General features: G+C 47.0%; 1 protein-coding gene across 2 annotated transcripts in view; it reads left to right on the top strand.

Moving 5' to 3' along the window:
- Positions 1-15,083, top strand: part of FBXW4 (F-box and WD repeat domain containing 4) — a 60,993-nt gene extending 45,910 nt beyond the window's left edge. Inside the window, exons 6-9 of one of the 2 annotated variants that reach the window (XM_051800002.1) lie at positions 22-87; positions 13,635-13,775; positions 13,931-14,072; positions 14,320-15,083. In XM_051800002.1, the coding sequence (XP_051655962.1) occupies positions 22-87; positions 13,635-13,775; positions 13,931-14,072; positions 14,320-14,436 (466 nt within the window). In that variant the 3' untranslated portion in view covers positions 14,437-15,083. The remainder of the gene's footprint in view (positions 1-21; positions 88-13,634; positions 13,776-13,930; positions 14,073-14,319) is intronic. The other variant, XM_051800003.1, reaches the window with a different exon arrangement.
- The last annotated feature ends 1,492 nt before the right edge of the window (positions 15,084-16,575 follow it).

Below are 16,575 nucleotides of genomic sequence, written 5' to 3'. Positions count from 1 at the left end.
TTGCTTGTTTTCTTTAAACAGCTCATTTGTGACGGGGACAGCCTGCTGTGGACACACCTCACCTCTGAGAATCTGGGACCTTGAGAGGTGAGTGAGCTTCCAGGTTACAGGAAGGGACTTGAGGAGAAAAGTGAATAACAATGAGAAATGCGATATTGGAAATGCTGCAAAATCATTCCTTTAGTTCATGTAGGCAAGGGATGTTTAAACTTGAGATTTGTGACAGAGTGGGGGACAGAACAAACTGGTATGGAAAAGTGTATATGGTTCTGGTTCAGTAGGGAGCAACTTGACTTTTCTTCCCAGCTTTTCCAGTTGATGGCACAACCATCGTGATTTCTTCCCATTACCCCTGTACAGTCAGAATATACCCATTACACCTTCCTTTCCATCTGTCTCTGATGCCTCAGCCTGAGCCAGAGGGGTGAGGAAGGTGATACCTATTCTCCCATCACCCCCTTCTCTGTCGTGCTCAGAAGCCAGAGGCAAACACAGGCTCTACAGTCATCTTGTCTTGGCTGGCAATTCTGGTAGCTCAGAGAGGTGAGGTGTGGGCAGGTTATCTGTGGAAGTGACTTAGGCATGTTGTCTTCTCTCTGTCGTAATAAACACTGAGGAGGTTAATTGCTGTGGCCTCGGATTTGGGGCCTTTGAGTAGTTCCTTTTTGGGGAAGGTGCTGACCTTAACAACTGGGGAAATGTTGATCTCAAATCTTGACGTGAGACTCAACTGCTGACAAATTTGAAACTCTCAGCCTGGGGGTCTTTGTGTGGTGATGGACAGGTAGCAAATATTTGGCAGGATTATTGGAACGGCAGCTCAGCTTTCCGGGACTGGTATGCTCTGGGTAGGAGTGGCACAGCACAGATTATCCAAAGGAGTGCCGTGAGGATTGAGGTGAGCAATGGCAGAAAGGGCCTGAGGGGTGTGAGCAGAGCTGTATTTAGGGAGAGGAGGTGGAGGAGGATTGGTGCAGGTCTCAGGGCAAGTCTGAGACCAAATGCCTTCTAATCTATAGTTTAAATAGATTAGGTTATCTAAGTCAGCTGTATCAAATACAAATTTAAAACAGTTGTTTTTTCTCTGAAGTAACAAAATTACTTTGCAAACAATGCATCCTACAAAGGATAAGGTGGAGCAGGGAAGAGAGCGCCAGTGCATTGAGCTAATGGTGCATGATTCTTAGTGACCCAGTCCAACAGTGCTTTGGAGTACCCCAGAAAGATGGAGGCTGTGCTGTGATACCCCTGCCCATCAAGTCTTCTGGCTGTTCTTGAATAGAGGCATCTGCCAGCAGTGAGGAGATGGGAAACCCTCTCCCTCCTGCCCCAGCTGTTCTGACAGCCATTCCCAGGGAAGCCTGAAGAGATAATAAAGCTGTGTAGAAAATAGGATTAAGGTAATGAACAAGCACAACGGAGTTTGATCTTTCAATAACGTAAAAGCCTGAGTGACAGGCAAATAAAAAAGCCAAGGCAACCTAGGCCACTGGGCCTCTGTTGCAATGGCTGGAGTGTCAAACTTATTTTTCCCTCTTCACCTGTTACAGCTGGAATGCACCATGCCACTGGGTCTTTTCCTCTCCAGGGACCTCTGTGAGCTGGTGGACTCATCAGCATGTGCAGGGCAGGAGACTGAATAGGGAGCATGGCTGGGAAACTATCACGTGAAGCTTGATGTGATCATTCATAGCAAGGGAGTACAGAGCTATCCTTCTGAGTCTTGCCTCTCCATAAACTGTTCTTCTTCCCAGCAGAGCTTTTGATCCATTTTCAAAGGCTCTGGTGGCTGCCAGAAGCAATCTCATAGGAAATGCTATCTCTTCCTTTGAGGCTTTTGCATGTTGTCTACCTGGTCAGACTCCAGAAGTGAGAGTGTGGCATGAAAACTTGAAATCTTAGAGGCACTCAGGACTTAAAAACTCCTTCTGTGCCCAATGTGTCCTAATAACATCTGGCAGACAGAGCCAAGCTCTCTGATTTGCTGCGTACCCCTTCCTTGTGGTCACAAAGGCCCAGAGGTTGACCCATAGAGGCTGAACATGGCAAGGACATGATCTCTAAGTGCAGAATGTGGGTAACTTCTGTCAAAAAAATTATGCAAGGTACAATGATGCTTAAGATGTGTTCTTTAAAACCACAGGATCCTTAGCACCACTGAGATGTTTAGTACTGTCTGCAATCAGTTCAGTTAGTTCAGTTAGCTGGGTTTTCTCTACATCAGGGGATGTGTAAGTAACAGTGCAGCGGTTTCAATGCCATTCTCTTCTCTTGAGATAGGTGGTCTCTTTTCCCCAACAGCTGAGAGCTGGAACATACTAAGAAAGGATTTAAAGCTTAAATAACCTTTTGTGTACTGATCATCTTAGTTCCATGCCAGATAAGTCCTTGGCTGGTGTTTGTAGCTGTTGGTCATGGTATGTTTCGTTTTTATGACCTTCGCTGTTCCCTGACCCTGGGGCAGCCATTCTCATCCCTCCAATAGGAAGGGGATAATATCTTCACCTGTAAATATGTCCTGTGCTTTGAAAAGGGCTTGGTTGGGTTTGGCATCAAGGAAATTTTTAGTGGGGAAAGGAAATGCCTCTTGCTGCATCCCACCCCCACAACTGTCTTTCATTTCTGACTCTGCTGAGATGATGGCGTTGGATCAAAGCCACAACAGGCAGCAACAAGCAATTGTCAAGGGGAGTCTAAAGCAGGGGGATGACTGCGTAATGCCAAGACACTGTCTCTGATGGCTGGAATTCCAGATGCTGCTACACCTGGCCCTTTCTCCTGTAATGAAGGAGGATTTAGGTTTTTTTCTTATGCTTTTGAAGCTGGCTAGCTGCACCTCTGGAGGACATCTCTCATCCCACAGATGCTGCATTGTGCCATCTGATTGCTTCTAGATGTGGGGAAGTTGCTGTGCACTCATTCCCACTCAGGATCAAGGTGTGTGTGTGGAAGGCAGCTGTGAGTAACTTCATTGATTAGAGGCCTGCACGGAAAAGGAGAGCGATGAGCAGTGTGGGCCACTGGATACTAACCTGTGTCCTTTCATGAAGTGTTGGGCCTTGCTGACTCCTTGGCCTCTTGCAAGTCCCATTGCCTCTCTGTCAGTGAGACATGATGGTAGCTGCCCCTCTTACAGGTCAGATACCTTTCTTTGCTCCCCTTTGCCTTTCTCTATTCTGACTTTCCTATCTCATTTGCCAGTGTGAGTGTGTGGCTCAGCAGAATAACCACTTAATGGCATGCAAGAGAAAAGGAAACTTTATTCAGATCCTCCTCTTCTTTCTCTTCCTATCACCTTTGGGAGTTTAAACTCCTTGGAAGAGGAGGGTGATGCACCACTGGGGACAGCTCCAAGGCCAGCATTTGTTGTTTGCCTGTGGAGAACTGTTGCTTCCCCCCTTACTGGGGTGGTCTGCATGTCATTAGGTGACAAATGCCCTGCCTCAAGGATCCTTCTCCATAAGGTAGGATACTCCACAGGTCTCTTTGCAGCATCTCTTGGAGCTATTCTGTCAAGCCTGATATTTGAGGTGGACCAGTGATCTGTCTGGCATGGTAGTCCTCATGCTGTGAACATTTTGAATGCACAAATCCTACAATGTTCTTTCCTGTGACATGACATGACAGATGCAGGGCATGAGAGCTGTTGTGAAAACTGAACCAAAGTTAGCTGTGCCCTGCAAGCCACCCAGATCCTCTACCTTTTAAATATCCAGTCTTTGTCCAACTCCTCCCCCCTTTTGAAAGCATTTTTGGCAGAGTGGTTTTTTGCTTTTTTTTTTTTTTTTTTTAAGAACCCTCTAATTTCTTGTTCGGTTTTTCTCCCTCTCCTGAGCCCTTTGAAAGTGGCTTTATGCCGTCACTGACACCAAACTGACACTTTGCGTTTCCCCACTTCTTATCCCTTTATGGCAACAGATGTTGAAATTTTGTATCCCTTTTATCTGTCCCTCTTTGCCCTCTTCCTGTAATTAGGTTTCCCTTGTTAGCAGTACAAAGTGGCCCGGTTTGCTGCCTGGCCTTTTGAGCCATTGTGTCTGAGCACATTTTTTTCCTCCTCTTTCGGAAGAGTTCCTTCCCCCTTAAGTAATAGGCAGGGTGTGGGCCAAAGCTGTGTCTTTTTCTTGTTTCTTTGTTCTCCATTTATCTCTGCCACCTTTTTCAAAGAGATGGTGGAAAAAAAATAGAGAGTGCATGGAAGATACAGAGTTGCATTTCTTGACTGTCAGGCCCCTTGCTTTTCAGGTGTTCAAAGCAGGTGCTTTGATGTCTACAAGTTTTGGGAAGGTGGGAGGTAGAGGATTCATGAGAATGGCTTGGGAGTGGATGAGAAGGGAGATTCAGGTGTATGGCTGGTGCCCTCAGCAGAGGGCTGGGGAAGAGTCTCAGGGTAGCCAGGCAGCTGCTGAGCATGTTAGTAATCTGTTTTGCCTGTAGTGCTATAGCATTGTCCTCTTTCTTTCCAAGAGCCAGCATGAGCATTACCATCATAAGCAGCTGGCTGAAGTTTGCTAACATGCTGCTGCTTGATCTCTAGTATATGCTTCCATGGGCCCCTTGATGAGTCACATCTGTCTATGGCATGGGGGGGGGGGCCAAAAGGAATTGGTTGCTGTCTTTCAAATTCCAGCATATGTTGATCTGCATCCATTTTGGGGGCTCTTCAGAGCCTATTGAGTTAACGTGAGCAATTTTCCACAAAGAGGGAGAGCTTGAAGACTTGGGCTCCCTGTACTGTTCTTAAACAGCAAGTGTAACTTGACAGTGGCAGTATATAGCACTGAACACCCTGGTCAGCTGATCACTACTGATGCTTTCATGTTAAAATCCAGTCCTTCTTTACTTTGCATCCTGTTATGCTGAGATTTTTTGATTATGTGGAAGTAGACAAATAAAATGAGAATCTGCAGGTGTAGTTCCTGATTATAAACCTTGCTAAATGTTTTCCATAAAAGCTTTTAATGTAGAAGCTTGACCGAAGATACACAAGCAGACTTCTTAGCATTATGTTCTAAGATAAATTCTGTAGAAGAGCTTTCTCTCCACAGTCTTGAACTCCAAGGTTTATACAGGTTTGACACCCTCTACATAACAAAAGGAGCAAATGGGTTCAGAACTGGAGTTGCTAGATTGAAAGGAAAGGTAACTGACTCCAAGAAGTGTGGGGAGTCTGTTTCACCCAGGCATTTAAAATGGATTTGTCCAGTCACAGAGAAGTGGTCGCATATGTCTGGTAACAGGAGAGACAACCAATAGCAAGTATTATCCTGGTTCTGATAACAGTTTCACAGGATTTGGGGAGAAGAAGATTAATAATAGCATGCTGTAGATGTGGAATACTCTCTCCTGCCCTGTGTTTCTATAGATTCACATGCCAGGCATCTTTTTTTGCCAAGGAAACTCTTCCAGGTTTTGTGGGAAAGAGGCTCCCTACTCCTTTCAGGCTTGGGTTTCTTTCTCAGCATCTCTGTCTTGGTTGAACACAGTTTTAAATCACAACAACCAGTCCAAACCTTGTCCAATGGCTTTCTGGGATGTGCTTACACCGAGTAAGTGAGTGCAAATGTGTGCCTTCCACTGCTTCCACTCACTGCAATAGGGTGATCCACAGGTAGTGCCCTTCCTCAAGTGGCTACTCATTCTCTTTTCCTTGAGGGTCTCTTCCTTTTTTCTTGTTGTACTGTTTCCTCAGCCTATCCACAGATTTCTTTGGTTACTGTTTTTAAAGCATCATGTAAGTGATATTCCCACTTATATATCTTTCTTCCTGAAGTTCAAAGGAAAAAGGGTTGGTGAAGTGACAGACTGGGGTCTGTCATAAGGGGATTTTTGTCTTCAGGCAAACCCTTTCTCGGCCTGTTCGTATTAAATCAGGAACAACAACTGTCTTTGGATTTCTAATCTGGTCCATGGGAACTATTCCCTCTGCAGTGAGGTAGGTAGAATGGAGAGTCTGGATGTAGATCTGTGGAAAGGGACTTGAGCAGCAAGACTAATGCAGACAAGTCTCCTGTCTTTGGGAATAAATTAATCATTTGATAAGGCAGAAGGAATTTTCTACCCCAATTCAGCAGCTTTGAAATGTAGGTTTTGATTCACTTGCTCTCTGAGACCTTGGATGTCATTGGAGGCAGGATACCAGGCCTATAGCCTGAACCACTTCTGGAGAAAGCTTGCACTGCAGGGAGCCTCTTAAGTAGTGGTCTCTTGGATGACTTGGATGCCGTGTTCAGAGCTCAGTCTTGCCTGTGCAATATATTCCCATGGTATGCATATGTTCTCAAAACCTGTTGGGGCCTTGTGGTTCTTTACTGATTTCTGTTTGGGGTTTGTTTTTTGACACTGTGTTTCTGAACTCTCTCACATAAGCTGGGCATCTTCTGCCTTCCTTTTGTTAAGAGGGCTCTGGTGCTTCTTAGCATAAATGTAAGACCATTGTAAGAGGAAGAACATACAGATGTTTACCTTATCTCCCCATGGCAGTCTTGGCCCTGTTTCACTACAGGGAAGCACAAGGCCAGCTCCTGCCCCTTTGGATGTGTGCAGTCCAGGGCATGCTGTGGCCTTTGCACTCTTGTTGAGGTGTATTTATGACAACTTTACAAGGCCCTGAACAATCAGAGAGCGTGGGTGGGGGCTGGACACTCCAAGCGCATCAATCAGTTTCATCCCTCTGAGCCAAAGCAAAAGTAATCTTTATTTTTCCCTGGGTTGAGAGAGAATCAACAGAGGCAAGAGAGAAGAATGGGAAGGAGTGAATGAGGAACCCCCTCTGCCACTGGCTAGTGGTAGCTCATTTAAAGAGGTGGCTTTGTTTTGATTTAGACTCTCCATTTTTTTTTTGTCTCCCCACTAAAGGAGACCTGCAGAGCTCTGTCCAGAAAGGGAGCAATACAGCCGCCTGTTCCCACACAAGTGGGGCGAAAGGCTTTGAGAATTCCCTGCTTCTTTTCCTCGCCTCCCTCTTTTTCTCTTCCTCCAAGAAATCACAGTTTGAGAGAACTCCCCCCTATTCCTCCCGTTGGAAAGAAAGACAGAGAAGACATTCTTGAAATTCTTTGCAGAGAAAAGGGGTTAAATGTCTGAATTTGGGGGTCACCATGTTATACAAATTGCAATCTAATCGTTTTTACAAGAACACACGTGTGCTAAGAAAAGGAGCCATGGACAAGAAAGAAAAGGGGATAGACAACCTTTTTTGTCCTATCTTCTTTTTTTTTTCCACCCAAGGTTTTGGACTATTGTCATGTCCTGTCTCTCTCCCCTCCTCACCCCCGAGAGGGAGAACATTGGTTTTATAGTTAAATTGGTTCGTAAAGCAGAAGGGCTTGGTGCCATTTCTGTTTGTTTTCCCAAATAAAAGCCCCAGCAGGGTCTCTTTTGCACCGTTGTGGCTTTATTTGAAGAAACTGGCTTTTTCCCATAGCCCAGCATGTCAGTTTATCCTCTGAACTTAACCTTACGGGAACCCGAACAACAAAAACTCACAGGGTCCCAGAGCTGGAAAGGTAAAGAAATTGTATCTTTTTATTGGACCATTTAAAACGTGTGTGGGCCAATTCAGAGAAAGCAGAAGAAAAGAAGGCAAAACTCCCTCTTCTGTCTCTCCCCCAACACAGTCTCAGACCGTCGTTGGTGTCATTACCCCCTACTGCCTCGAGTTCCTCCAGTTGCACTGAAGAATTAGAGAGAGGCATTTCTCCTGAAAATCACTTATAACAGCATCTCTGAGCCATTTTTGAGGTGCTCCCTCAAAATTCTCCAAGCCAATCCCACACCTCCCTGCAGGAATTAGTAGCCTGGTCTAAATGCAGGCTATTCTATGAAGAATAACTGTGCCAAGGATCTATGCTTCTTCCTCTGTACATTACAGATGTTTGATCATGCCTTTCCCTTCTTAGCATAAGTTGCTGTGCGTCCCTTCACTGCCTCAGCTGCTGTTGCAAAGCACCTGGAAGAGACGAGAGCTCAGCTCTTCCCTTTGGTTTTGGTGCACTCTCCAAATTGGTTGACAGAAATTGTGCAAATGCTGTTCCCCAGATAATTATTTTTAAATGGATTTGATTTGTTTTCTTTTCTCTGGTGGATACTCAGATCAAATATCCCAGTGTTTATAACTTTTTACACTTCTTTTTAAAAGTATATGATTTCCACCTTTCTTGTTGCAAGTAGTTATTGGGGCTAAAATATTGGTTTAGAGCTCCATTTGGTTTCTGAATAGTCATCTGCTTATATGCAATGGATTATCCTCTTTGATGGATGATCACGGTTCGCAGGTGAGGTTTCCAGAGCAAATGACTATGTTCTCAATTTTGCACATCTGTTTTCAGCAGATGTTCTGAATTCAGCAGTTTCCTATAATTTGTGTATTTGTATAATATCAATTCTAGTGAATCAGGGTCACCAGAAAGGGAGGGTAGGGAGAAAAGTGTTTATTGTTTCACCCCAGCTTTTGGAGTGTTGTTCTTGTGTATTGGGGACATCTGGACAAGACCTGCAGCAAATGGGCAGGGTACAGGGAGGCAGGTGTAGACTTCTTTTGGACTTCCAACCATCAGGAAAATCCTGAGCTTTTACAGTCACACAAATGATCGCGGCAGCTCAGGAGGCTGTATATGACTTTTAACTTTGTGACAGCAACATTCCAGGGATTATCTGGAAACTAACCATCTGAGCTCTGCCATGACTGATCCTATTTTGTCTCCATATTAGTGCACTGAGAAGGAATAGAACTTTAGCTGTTTTTAGAAAGAAGAACAAGAACTTAAAGAAACCAGCCTGCTTCTTCCCTTCATTAGTAGTTCACTTTGCTTCCAGGCAAGAAGGCTCCTGTCTTCTGGAGGTATCAGAATAGCAATGCTAATGGCTAGATTTCCAGCGTGGAAAGAAAAGAATGAAATGTGGAAATCCTGAAAAAATAGCTTTTTTTTAAAGTAATTTCATAAAGTCTTGTTTTCTGAAGAACATGGAAATTGATGGAGATGAATCAAAGAATTCTCTATAGTGTCTGAACAAAATGGCTTTCATTTTTTGACTTCTCAGTTTGATACATTTCCCAGGCACACAGACTTTGTTTTAACATTTTATTCTATCAGCGAGGAGTCCAGAGCCTGGTGCCAACAGCTTTCCTGTGCTAGGGACAAAATGGGCTGCTGGATTTCCTCTGGCTCTGATCCTTGTGAGCTGGTACCAGAGTATTGCCAATATTATTTTGGTGTGTATAGATGCCTAACAGGAAGTAGGAAGAATTAGGAATATCTGTGAGACTCCTCAGTGCTGGAGGCCTACCTGCAGGCACTGCGTTGGCCCAGGTGATTTGTGGTTAAAGTGCTGAAACTGAGAGCTCTGGCTCTGGACTGGTCTCTCTGGGAAACCTACACTGTCACATTGGTGATTCTGCCTCACAGAGCTCCACTGGTGCAGAGGTGTCTCTGTTGGTGTCACCCAGCACTGAGACTGAACCTGGGCACTATCTGGCCGAGGTTGTTCAGTACAGAAAACAAGCAAAGCTCCTACCATATGCACAGGCAACTACCTGACTTGCCTGGAAAAGGCCTGGGAGTGAAACAGCCTCTACTTGATAGTGCTGGAGGGCCATGGCATGGTGCGGAGGTGGTGTGAACCTTCCATGCTCGGTCTTCACAGATGTTTCCTGACTAACCTTCATGGCCCCTAACAAGGAGGGGGCCTCTGAAGGGCTGAGGATCAGCCACCTGGATTTTGAAAGGTGTTTGGGAGAAAAAGGGACCACAAAGGAAAGGAGAAGGCTGTTCCCTGCTGTGTTTGGCTGGTGCTGTTGATCTCTGTGAGCTGATAAATGAAGTTCAAGATAGTGGTGACATCTCTTTCTGACCCTCATGGAGAAGGTGTTTTCTGTCCATTTAAGCTGTTAGAAACCACTGGTGATGTGCTGCTGCTTTTCAGTTGCCCATTCATGGGTTATCTCGATCCTTTATGGGTTATTAAGGATTAGGTGTGGATTTTGCTCCCTAGGAAGTGAAAACTTTTGGGGTCTGGGGTTTGAGGGCAGGGAGTATTTGGTATAACAAAGACTGGACAATTTGTGGGCACTAACTTGTGATCCCAAGGCTGGAAGAGTTGTGGTGGCAGGGAGTTTGCTTCTCAGCATGGGCTTAGCATGTCTGTGTATGCTGCTGGCTCATAGAGCTAGTCTGGCATGGTGGTAGCTGGTCCAGAGACACCTTAGTCTGCTGAAAAAAGGGGGAAATACTAATCATGTTCTGTTTCTTTATCACCTTAAGTATGTCCCTGCTAGAACACTTGGGTGTTTTGGTTTGTGTGCCCAGTGTACAGCACAGCAGAATTTTTCCCTGGTGTCAGATGGTAAGTGCTTCACTGTAGCAAAGAATACCTTGTTTCTGTGAACTGCTGAGGGCTGCTGCATCCAAGGGCTCCACCTCGCAGCTGAGAGCTGCTTTGGCTGACTTGTTCTTGGGGTAGAAGTGCACAAATCAACAAACCAGCAATGTAATGTTTAATTTGCTGCAGTAACATGAAAGTATCTGTGCTCCTTCCCTGCCTACAGAGAAAAGTGAATAGTTTTTTTCCCCTCCCTTTTTTTCCACCTTTTCTTTGATTTTTGTTGCCTAGGATGGAAAGGGAAGTGGAGTGGAGGGAGGAAAACTGGTGTGACTCTGCTGGGATGCTTAGGGTACCAGTGCAGTGAGGTGTGGAGGCACGGAGGAACACTTGGAGTGAGGCACCTGGGTGGTGTTTATTGCTGCACAGGAAGCTCTGAAAGCAGGAATCCGGACTCTCTGGTTTCTTCTGTCCCTGTGATGCTGAAATTTTTCACTTGGAGACATTACCAGGCCTCCATTAAAAATTGCTACCATCTTGCAGTGCTGCAGACTGAAATCAGGTCTGGGGAATGGAAGACTTGCTTTAGCGTGGCCAGGTTTGCCTTGGGTGTGATGAGTGCTTGTTTAGAGGTGGGAGGTTTTGAGGAGATCTGCTGTGACCCATTTCAAGAGAAGAGGAAGAGGGCTGGTCCCAGTGAGTAAAATATCCCTAGACATGCTTTTGTATCCTGCTACTTTTCCTTAGCACAGAACTCTCTCCCTGAGCTCACTTAGTCCTTTACATACTAAAGGTGTATTAGAAGGGAAAATGGTGGAAAGGAACTAACAGAGGCAGATGTCAGCTAGCAGAATATTCACCAGATGTGCTACTGTGCTGTGTGGCCCATGTGCAGCTGCCTGTCCCAATTTCCTCTCCTGAAGTGCCTGCCACATGCTCAGAAGACCAGTCCAGGGGCTACCCTGCAAAACCCCAAAAAAAAGGCAGCAGAATGCCAAAGGGGGGAGAGAGGGGTCGAAGCTGCTGGTGCTGCCTAGGGTTTGCTGGGGTAGCTCATCTCCTGTGAGTGACTCTTTGCTCCTACATGAGCAACTGGCAGAGAACTCTGCCAGTTGAGCTGTCTGGTTCCTTATGCAACTCACAGGTAGTCCAAGGATTCTTGTCTAGGAGAACAGCTGACTCCTCCTCATACCTCTGCTGCATTTTCTTGCAACTCTGGGCCACACATATAACTTGTAGGAAGAAGAGGTTTTGCAGAAGACTTGAGAAGGGCTGTGTGCATGTCCATCTGTCCTGCTGGCTTTGCAGAACTGCAGATGGAGGGGATTTGTGTGCTTGGAGGGGCAGGGGAGTGCCAGAGCTCAGAGATACGTATCCATGTCTCACTCCATGGTGGATCTGAGGACCTATCTGTGCCAACCAAGCTCCACAGCTCTTGCTCCCGGTGTTGGCACCACAAGTGCTTCAACCTCTCAACCCACAAACAGGTGCAGAGTTGCTGCTGGGTTAGTTTGCAAGTAACATTCCAAGGGTTAATGTATTGTGAGAAGGTTGCAAAGGGCTGAAGCCTGGAATCCCCTCGATCCCTTGCCTGGAGAAACACAAAGTCCAATAAGCCAGCACCCCTGGATTCGTGTTGGGGGGAATTAATTCATGCACTTGATGTTAAAGCTTGTCCGAGAGGTTTGCAGGGGGGGCCATTGCTAGGGCTGGTTGGCCTCTCTAAATGGTTGCTAGGGCCCTGGCATCAAGGGCCAATGTAGCTGCCCACAGCCACGGTCACGGAGGGAATTACACAGCCACAAAGAAATTGTTATTCTACATAATCTGCTCTTTGGAGAGTGACTGTGGGGAAACAGGCTGGCCCCAGCATGCCGCCAGCTCTGTGATCATAGAAGCGTGCTGGCTGCAAAGATCGGCCAGGGCTCGCCTTCTGATCTGGGGACACCAGGGCTCGAGGCGCTAATCTGCTTTATCAGCGATTTCTCTCTCCTGACACAAAGGTGTTTACTTGTTTTAACATCTCCCAGGACTCTATTTCTCCTTTTGTGTGGTCTTTATCCCCCGACGAGGGCTTTAGCCCAGATTACAGACAGAATTAAGGCATTTGGCGATGTGCCTCAGAACTGTGTGATGCTGGATCAAGGAGCAGAAAGTAACAAAATAATGGAGGGAGATGCTGGGAGTGACCCCACTGCGGGATCTGTGCTGTCGGCTTTCAGGATTGCTTCATTGTCCTGAGAACCAAGAGCCTGTTGGAGAGGGGTGGCCATGCGGCAGGGTTTGAAAAGCAGGTGCTTCAAGGTTTATTGTGTCCAGCATTTTTGATGTAGACGGTGTGAGGAGGAGGAGGAGGAAGAAAAGGAGGTCTTGCAATAGGTGGCTATTTCAAGCAGCTGGGTAGATTGTCCCCTCCATTCCCAAGAGTCTGTCATGGCTGGGTGTTGCTGCCTGCTGGGGCAGGTGCAGTGATACTGGGAATGGGCTGTGTCATGTGCCTGATGCAATTTCATATGGTCCAGGGAAGAGGCTCAAGCTTTTTCTTGAACGTGGTGAGCTGCTGGTTCTGCACATGAACAAGCAACAGAGTGATACCTCCACAAAGCACCCAGCACAGAGCTTCATAGAGGTCTTGCTTTTGCTCTTTCACTGCAAAATTTAAAAGGAGGAAAGGGTGAAAAAACCCCAAACATCTAGCCTCTGGAAGGTCATCTCCAGAGCCACTTTGGGGTAGTTGCTCTTCATCTGTTGCATTCAGCCCCAGATATTATGTTTCCAGAATGCAATGTAACTAGAGGGGGTTGAGGAGAGCAGACACGGCAGACTGGGTTGGGAGAGTCTGATTTGCCTGTGGATCTGAGCTGTGTGTCAAAGATACAGGGAAATACCCCAGTGAGCAGTATTTTGAAGGATAGAGTATGGGATTGGATTGACCAGGTAAGTGGCTCTTGCAGATTATCTGTAGTTTGACTAAGTTGAGAACTGTCTTCTCTAGAAACAGAGCCCCATAATTCAGAATACTGGTCACTTCTCCCAAGGAAAAGGATCTCATTCTGCTGGGGGTCAGCTGTGCCTGTTCCTTGCCTTTTTCTCTTAGAGCTGTGACTCCAGCTGGTCACCCTTCATGACAGTTAGTGGCCCAAACGGTAGCAGAAGCTGGTGGTAGGAGAGGAAAACTGTGCAGGCTTTTGTATTCTGTTGAATCACAGAAATGAGATCTAGAAGACTTCTGTGGTACCATTTGTGCTCTGGCTAGCTGAATTGGAAGAGCTCTTTACTCTGAATGACTCTTTCTCGGTTGTGTTTCATTGCAGTGGTCAGCTGTTGACCTGTTTAGGGACCGACTTCCACCGTGGAGCTGGAGTCCTTGATGTCTTCTACGAAACACCCTCCCTTCTCCTTTCTTGTGGGTATGACACCTACATCCGCTACTGGGACATACGGACCAGCACCAGGTGAGCCAGCCTGCTGCCACCTGAGGCCCTCGTGAGGCTCCTGGGCTTCCCTTGTGCAGTGCCTGGAACTCGACTGTTGCCAAATTAGCTCTTTTGGGCAAATTGGGTGGAGGAGTAGAGACTCAGTCACACTCTGGTTTGTGCTGCCTTTGCAGGAAGTGCGTCCAGGAGTGGGAAGAGCCCCATGACAGTGCCCTGTACTGCATAAGGAGTGATAAGAACCATATGATTGCCAGTGGCTCTTCTTACTACGGCGTGGTGCGCCTCTGGGACAAGCGACAGACTCAGTGCCTGCAGGTGAGTGCTGGCTGGAGGCTGGGCAGCAGCAGAGCTGTTCTCTGGCAGCCCAATGCCCATGTGTCTTTGCAAAAAGAGAGAGAGGCTGCTGGGCCGTCCTTGGGGTGAGCCCACTGTGGGGAACCTAACCTATATATGCAGGGAAAACCTGCTTCTCTCAGGTATCTCAGCCTCGGATCTGTAACACCTACCAGGGTCTTTAGGCTGACCTCTTCTCTGAAAGGTTGATTCTCCTGTTTTCTTGCAGAGCTTTCACCTGTCTTCACCCACCAGCAGCCCAGTATACTGCCTCCGTTTCAGTACCACCCACCTATATGCTGCCCTGGCATCAGCACTGCACGTCCTGGACTTCACAGCCCCCTGAGGAGCACCACAGCTGTTTCTGGTCACCCCAACGCAGCAGAGCTGACACTCGGCTCAGGGAATTGCAGGGCAGGAGAGGTGAGAATGGCCCACAAGGCTTCTGAAGGGACTTTTTTGCCTGCCAGAAAGCTACAATGAAGACTGCACAAAAGGGTCAAACTTTCTCAACCTCACCTGCCTGTTAGTGGAAATAAATGGCCAACTGTCCTCTACCCTTTTTATTTTGTGCAAGTTAGGGTTTGTTTTATTAACTGTGTTACTTTTTTTCTTTTTTTACCCTCTTACTTTTCCTGTGGATACAGTCTTTGGAGGGCAAGTTGAGCCAGAATGCCCTATCAGCTGTGTGCGCTGGTCAGGCTGAGATCAGCCAAGCTCTGAGCCATTTGAAGCAAGTCTAGGCTATGTGTGGGGTGGACTGATTTGGTGGAAGGGAAAGGTCCCTGGACTGGGGCCCACCTTTCTCGTGCACTTTCTCTCCTGACAGCTGCTTGTGTTGTCCTTCACAGCCAAGAGTAACAACTGAGCTAAAAGGCAGAGCCAGCCCTGCTTTCAGTGTGTGCCTCCCCAAGCTGGCTGTAAGGTCAGGCTGTGCACTTGGCAGGGCTGAAATGGTCATGTTTTGCTAAATAAAACTGAAGGGAAACAAAAGAGATGTATATTTTGTTTCAAGTTCCAAAGGGGCTGCAACATTACCTGCTGATTGCAGGGGCCTGGCTGTGTAGGGGAGGTTGGGTTAAGGTAGGTTAGAAGCTGTGGGATAGAGCTCTTTCCCTGGCTAGACCCTGTGACACTGCTACACTGAAGGTATTCCTGGGATCTTGGATTACCTGTCACTTTTCAAACAAGAATTCAAAAAGTAGGATCTGTGACTCATTTGCTGCCTGCATAATGAAGCAGCAAAACAGACTAGTGCAAACACCTGGATGTGATTTACTGGGATCCTGTAAACACATTCAAGTGGGCTCTGCTCCTTTTTGTGTCATCCTTTTGAACCCAACTTGGGTCTCTGAACAACCATAGCTTTCAGTGTGCTCTGTGCTGTCTGCATGGGTGTGGATGAATGTGCTGTGGGTGAATACAGTGGTGTCTGGGATCTGACCCTCCTTGGGGAAGGAGGTGCATGAACCCTACTTGGCTCTGAGTTTAGGTGTCCTGGCTAGGTAAAGGAGAGGTTTGTATCACAAACTGGGAGCATTTCTATGGTGAAGCACTCAGCATGGTGCTTTGTTAGAACTCAACAGGTTGATTTCCACTGTCAAGAGGCTGATCTTCCCTTGTGATGCACAAGAATTGGAGGAGGATGTTTGCTGGAGCCCTGTGCTCTAAGGAGTTTTTGTGGTTTGAAAGCAACCCCACTCCGGGGAGCTATGCTAGGAGCCCATGAGCAGCTCACTTGAAGGTAGGGTTTGTTTGGATAGGAGCTGTTCAAGTATGGACTGGGATGGAACAACATTCAGAAATCTAAGCACAGGGTGGCTGTTGGAGGGCAGTTGGAAAGGAGCAGCATTGTTTGGCTTGTTCCTGTGCAGTGAGGTTTGCAATGGCCATGTTTGTGCCTTCACAGAAGGGTGGGCTACTGCTGCTCCTGAGCTGGTCAGTGACCCAGCCACTGCTTCCCCCTCTGCCATGCAAATGAAGGCAGCTGCCTTTCGGTTCCTGCACAGCCATGTCACTTTGTGCACAGTGAGGGAGCAGCTGTTTCATAGGCTGTGCCCACTCAGGTCTAAGCACTGGTGCTGTTTGCAGAGATACCAGGGTCACCAGAGCATCCTTCTCACTGCACGGAGGACCTGCACAACCGCACAGGAGGGAATTGCTTCCAAGCATATCCCAGGCAGGTAAAGGGTGTGAGGAGGGTATTCTTGTTTTCCAAACATTACTGCCTTTGATGGTGATGGTGATGGTGGCAGACAGAGGGAATTCCCAGGGGAACTAGCCAGGTGTCATGTTGCTCATGGAGGATGGGGACAGGGCTGCTGGCTGTGGATGTGGTGTGCTTCCTTTGTGTGCTGCAGCTTTCCACAACTCATAGAAGGATCATCCCCATCCCTAGAAGTGTTCAAAGCCAAGTTGGATGAGGCTTTGAGCAACCTCAACTAGTGGAAGGTGTCCCTGCCCATGGCAGCAGGGTTGGGACGAG

The sequence above is a fragment of the Manacus candei genome, unplaced genomic scaffold (assembly GCF_025592945.1).
Source record: "Manacus candei isolate 608988 ecotype Guabito, Panama unplaced genomic scaffold, ASM2559294v1 h1tg000050l, whole genome shotgun sequence".
In the NCBI taxonomy this organism is placed as follows: Eukaryota; Metazoa; Chordata; class Aves; order Passeriformes; family Pipridae; genus Manacus; species Manacus candei.
This window is presented reverse-complemented; position numbering and strand designations above follow the sequence as displayed.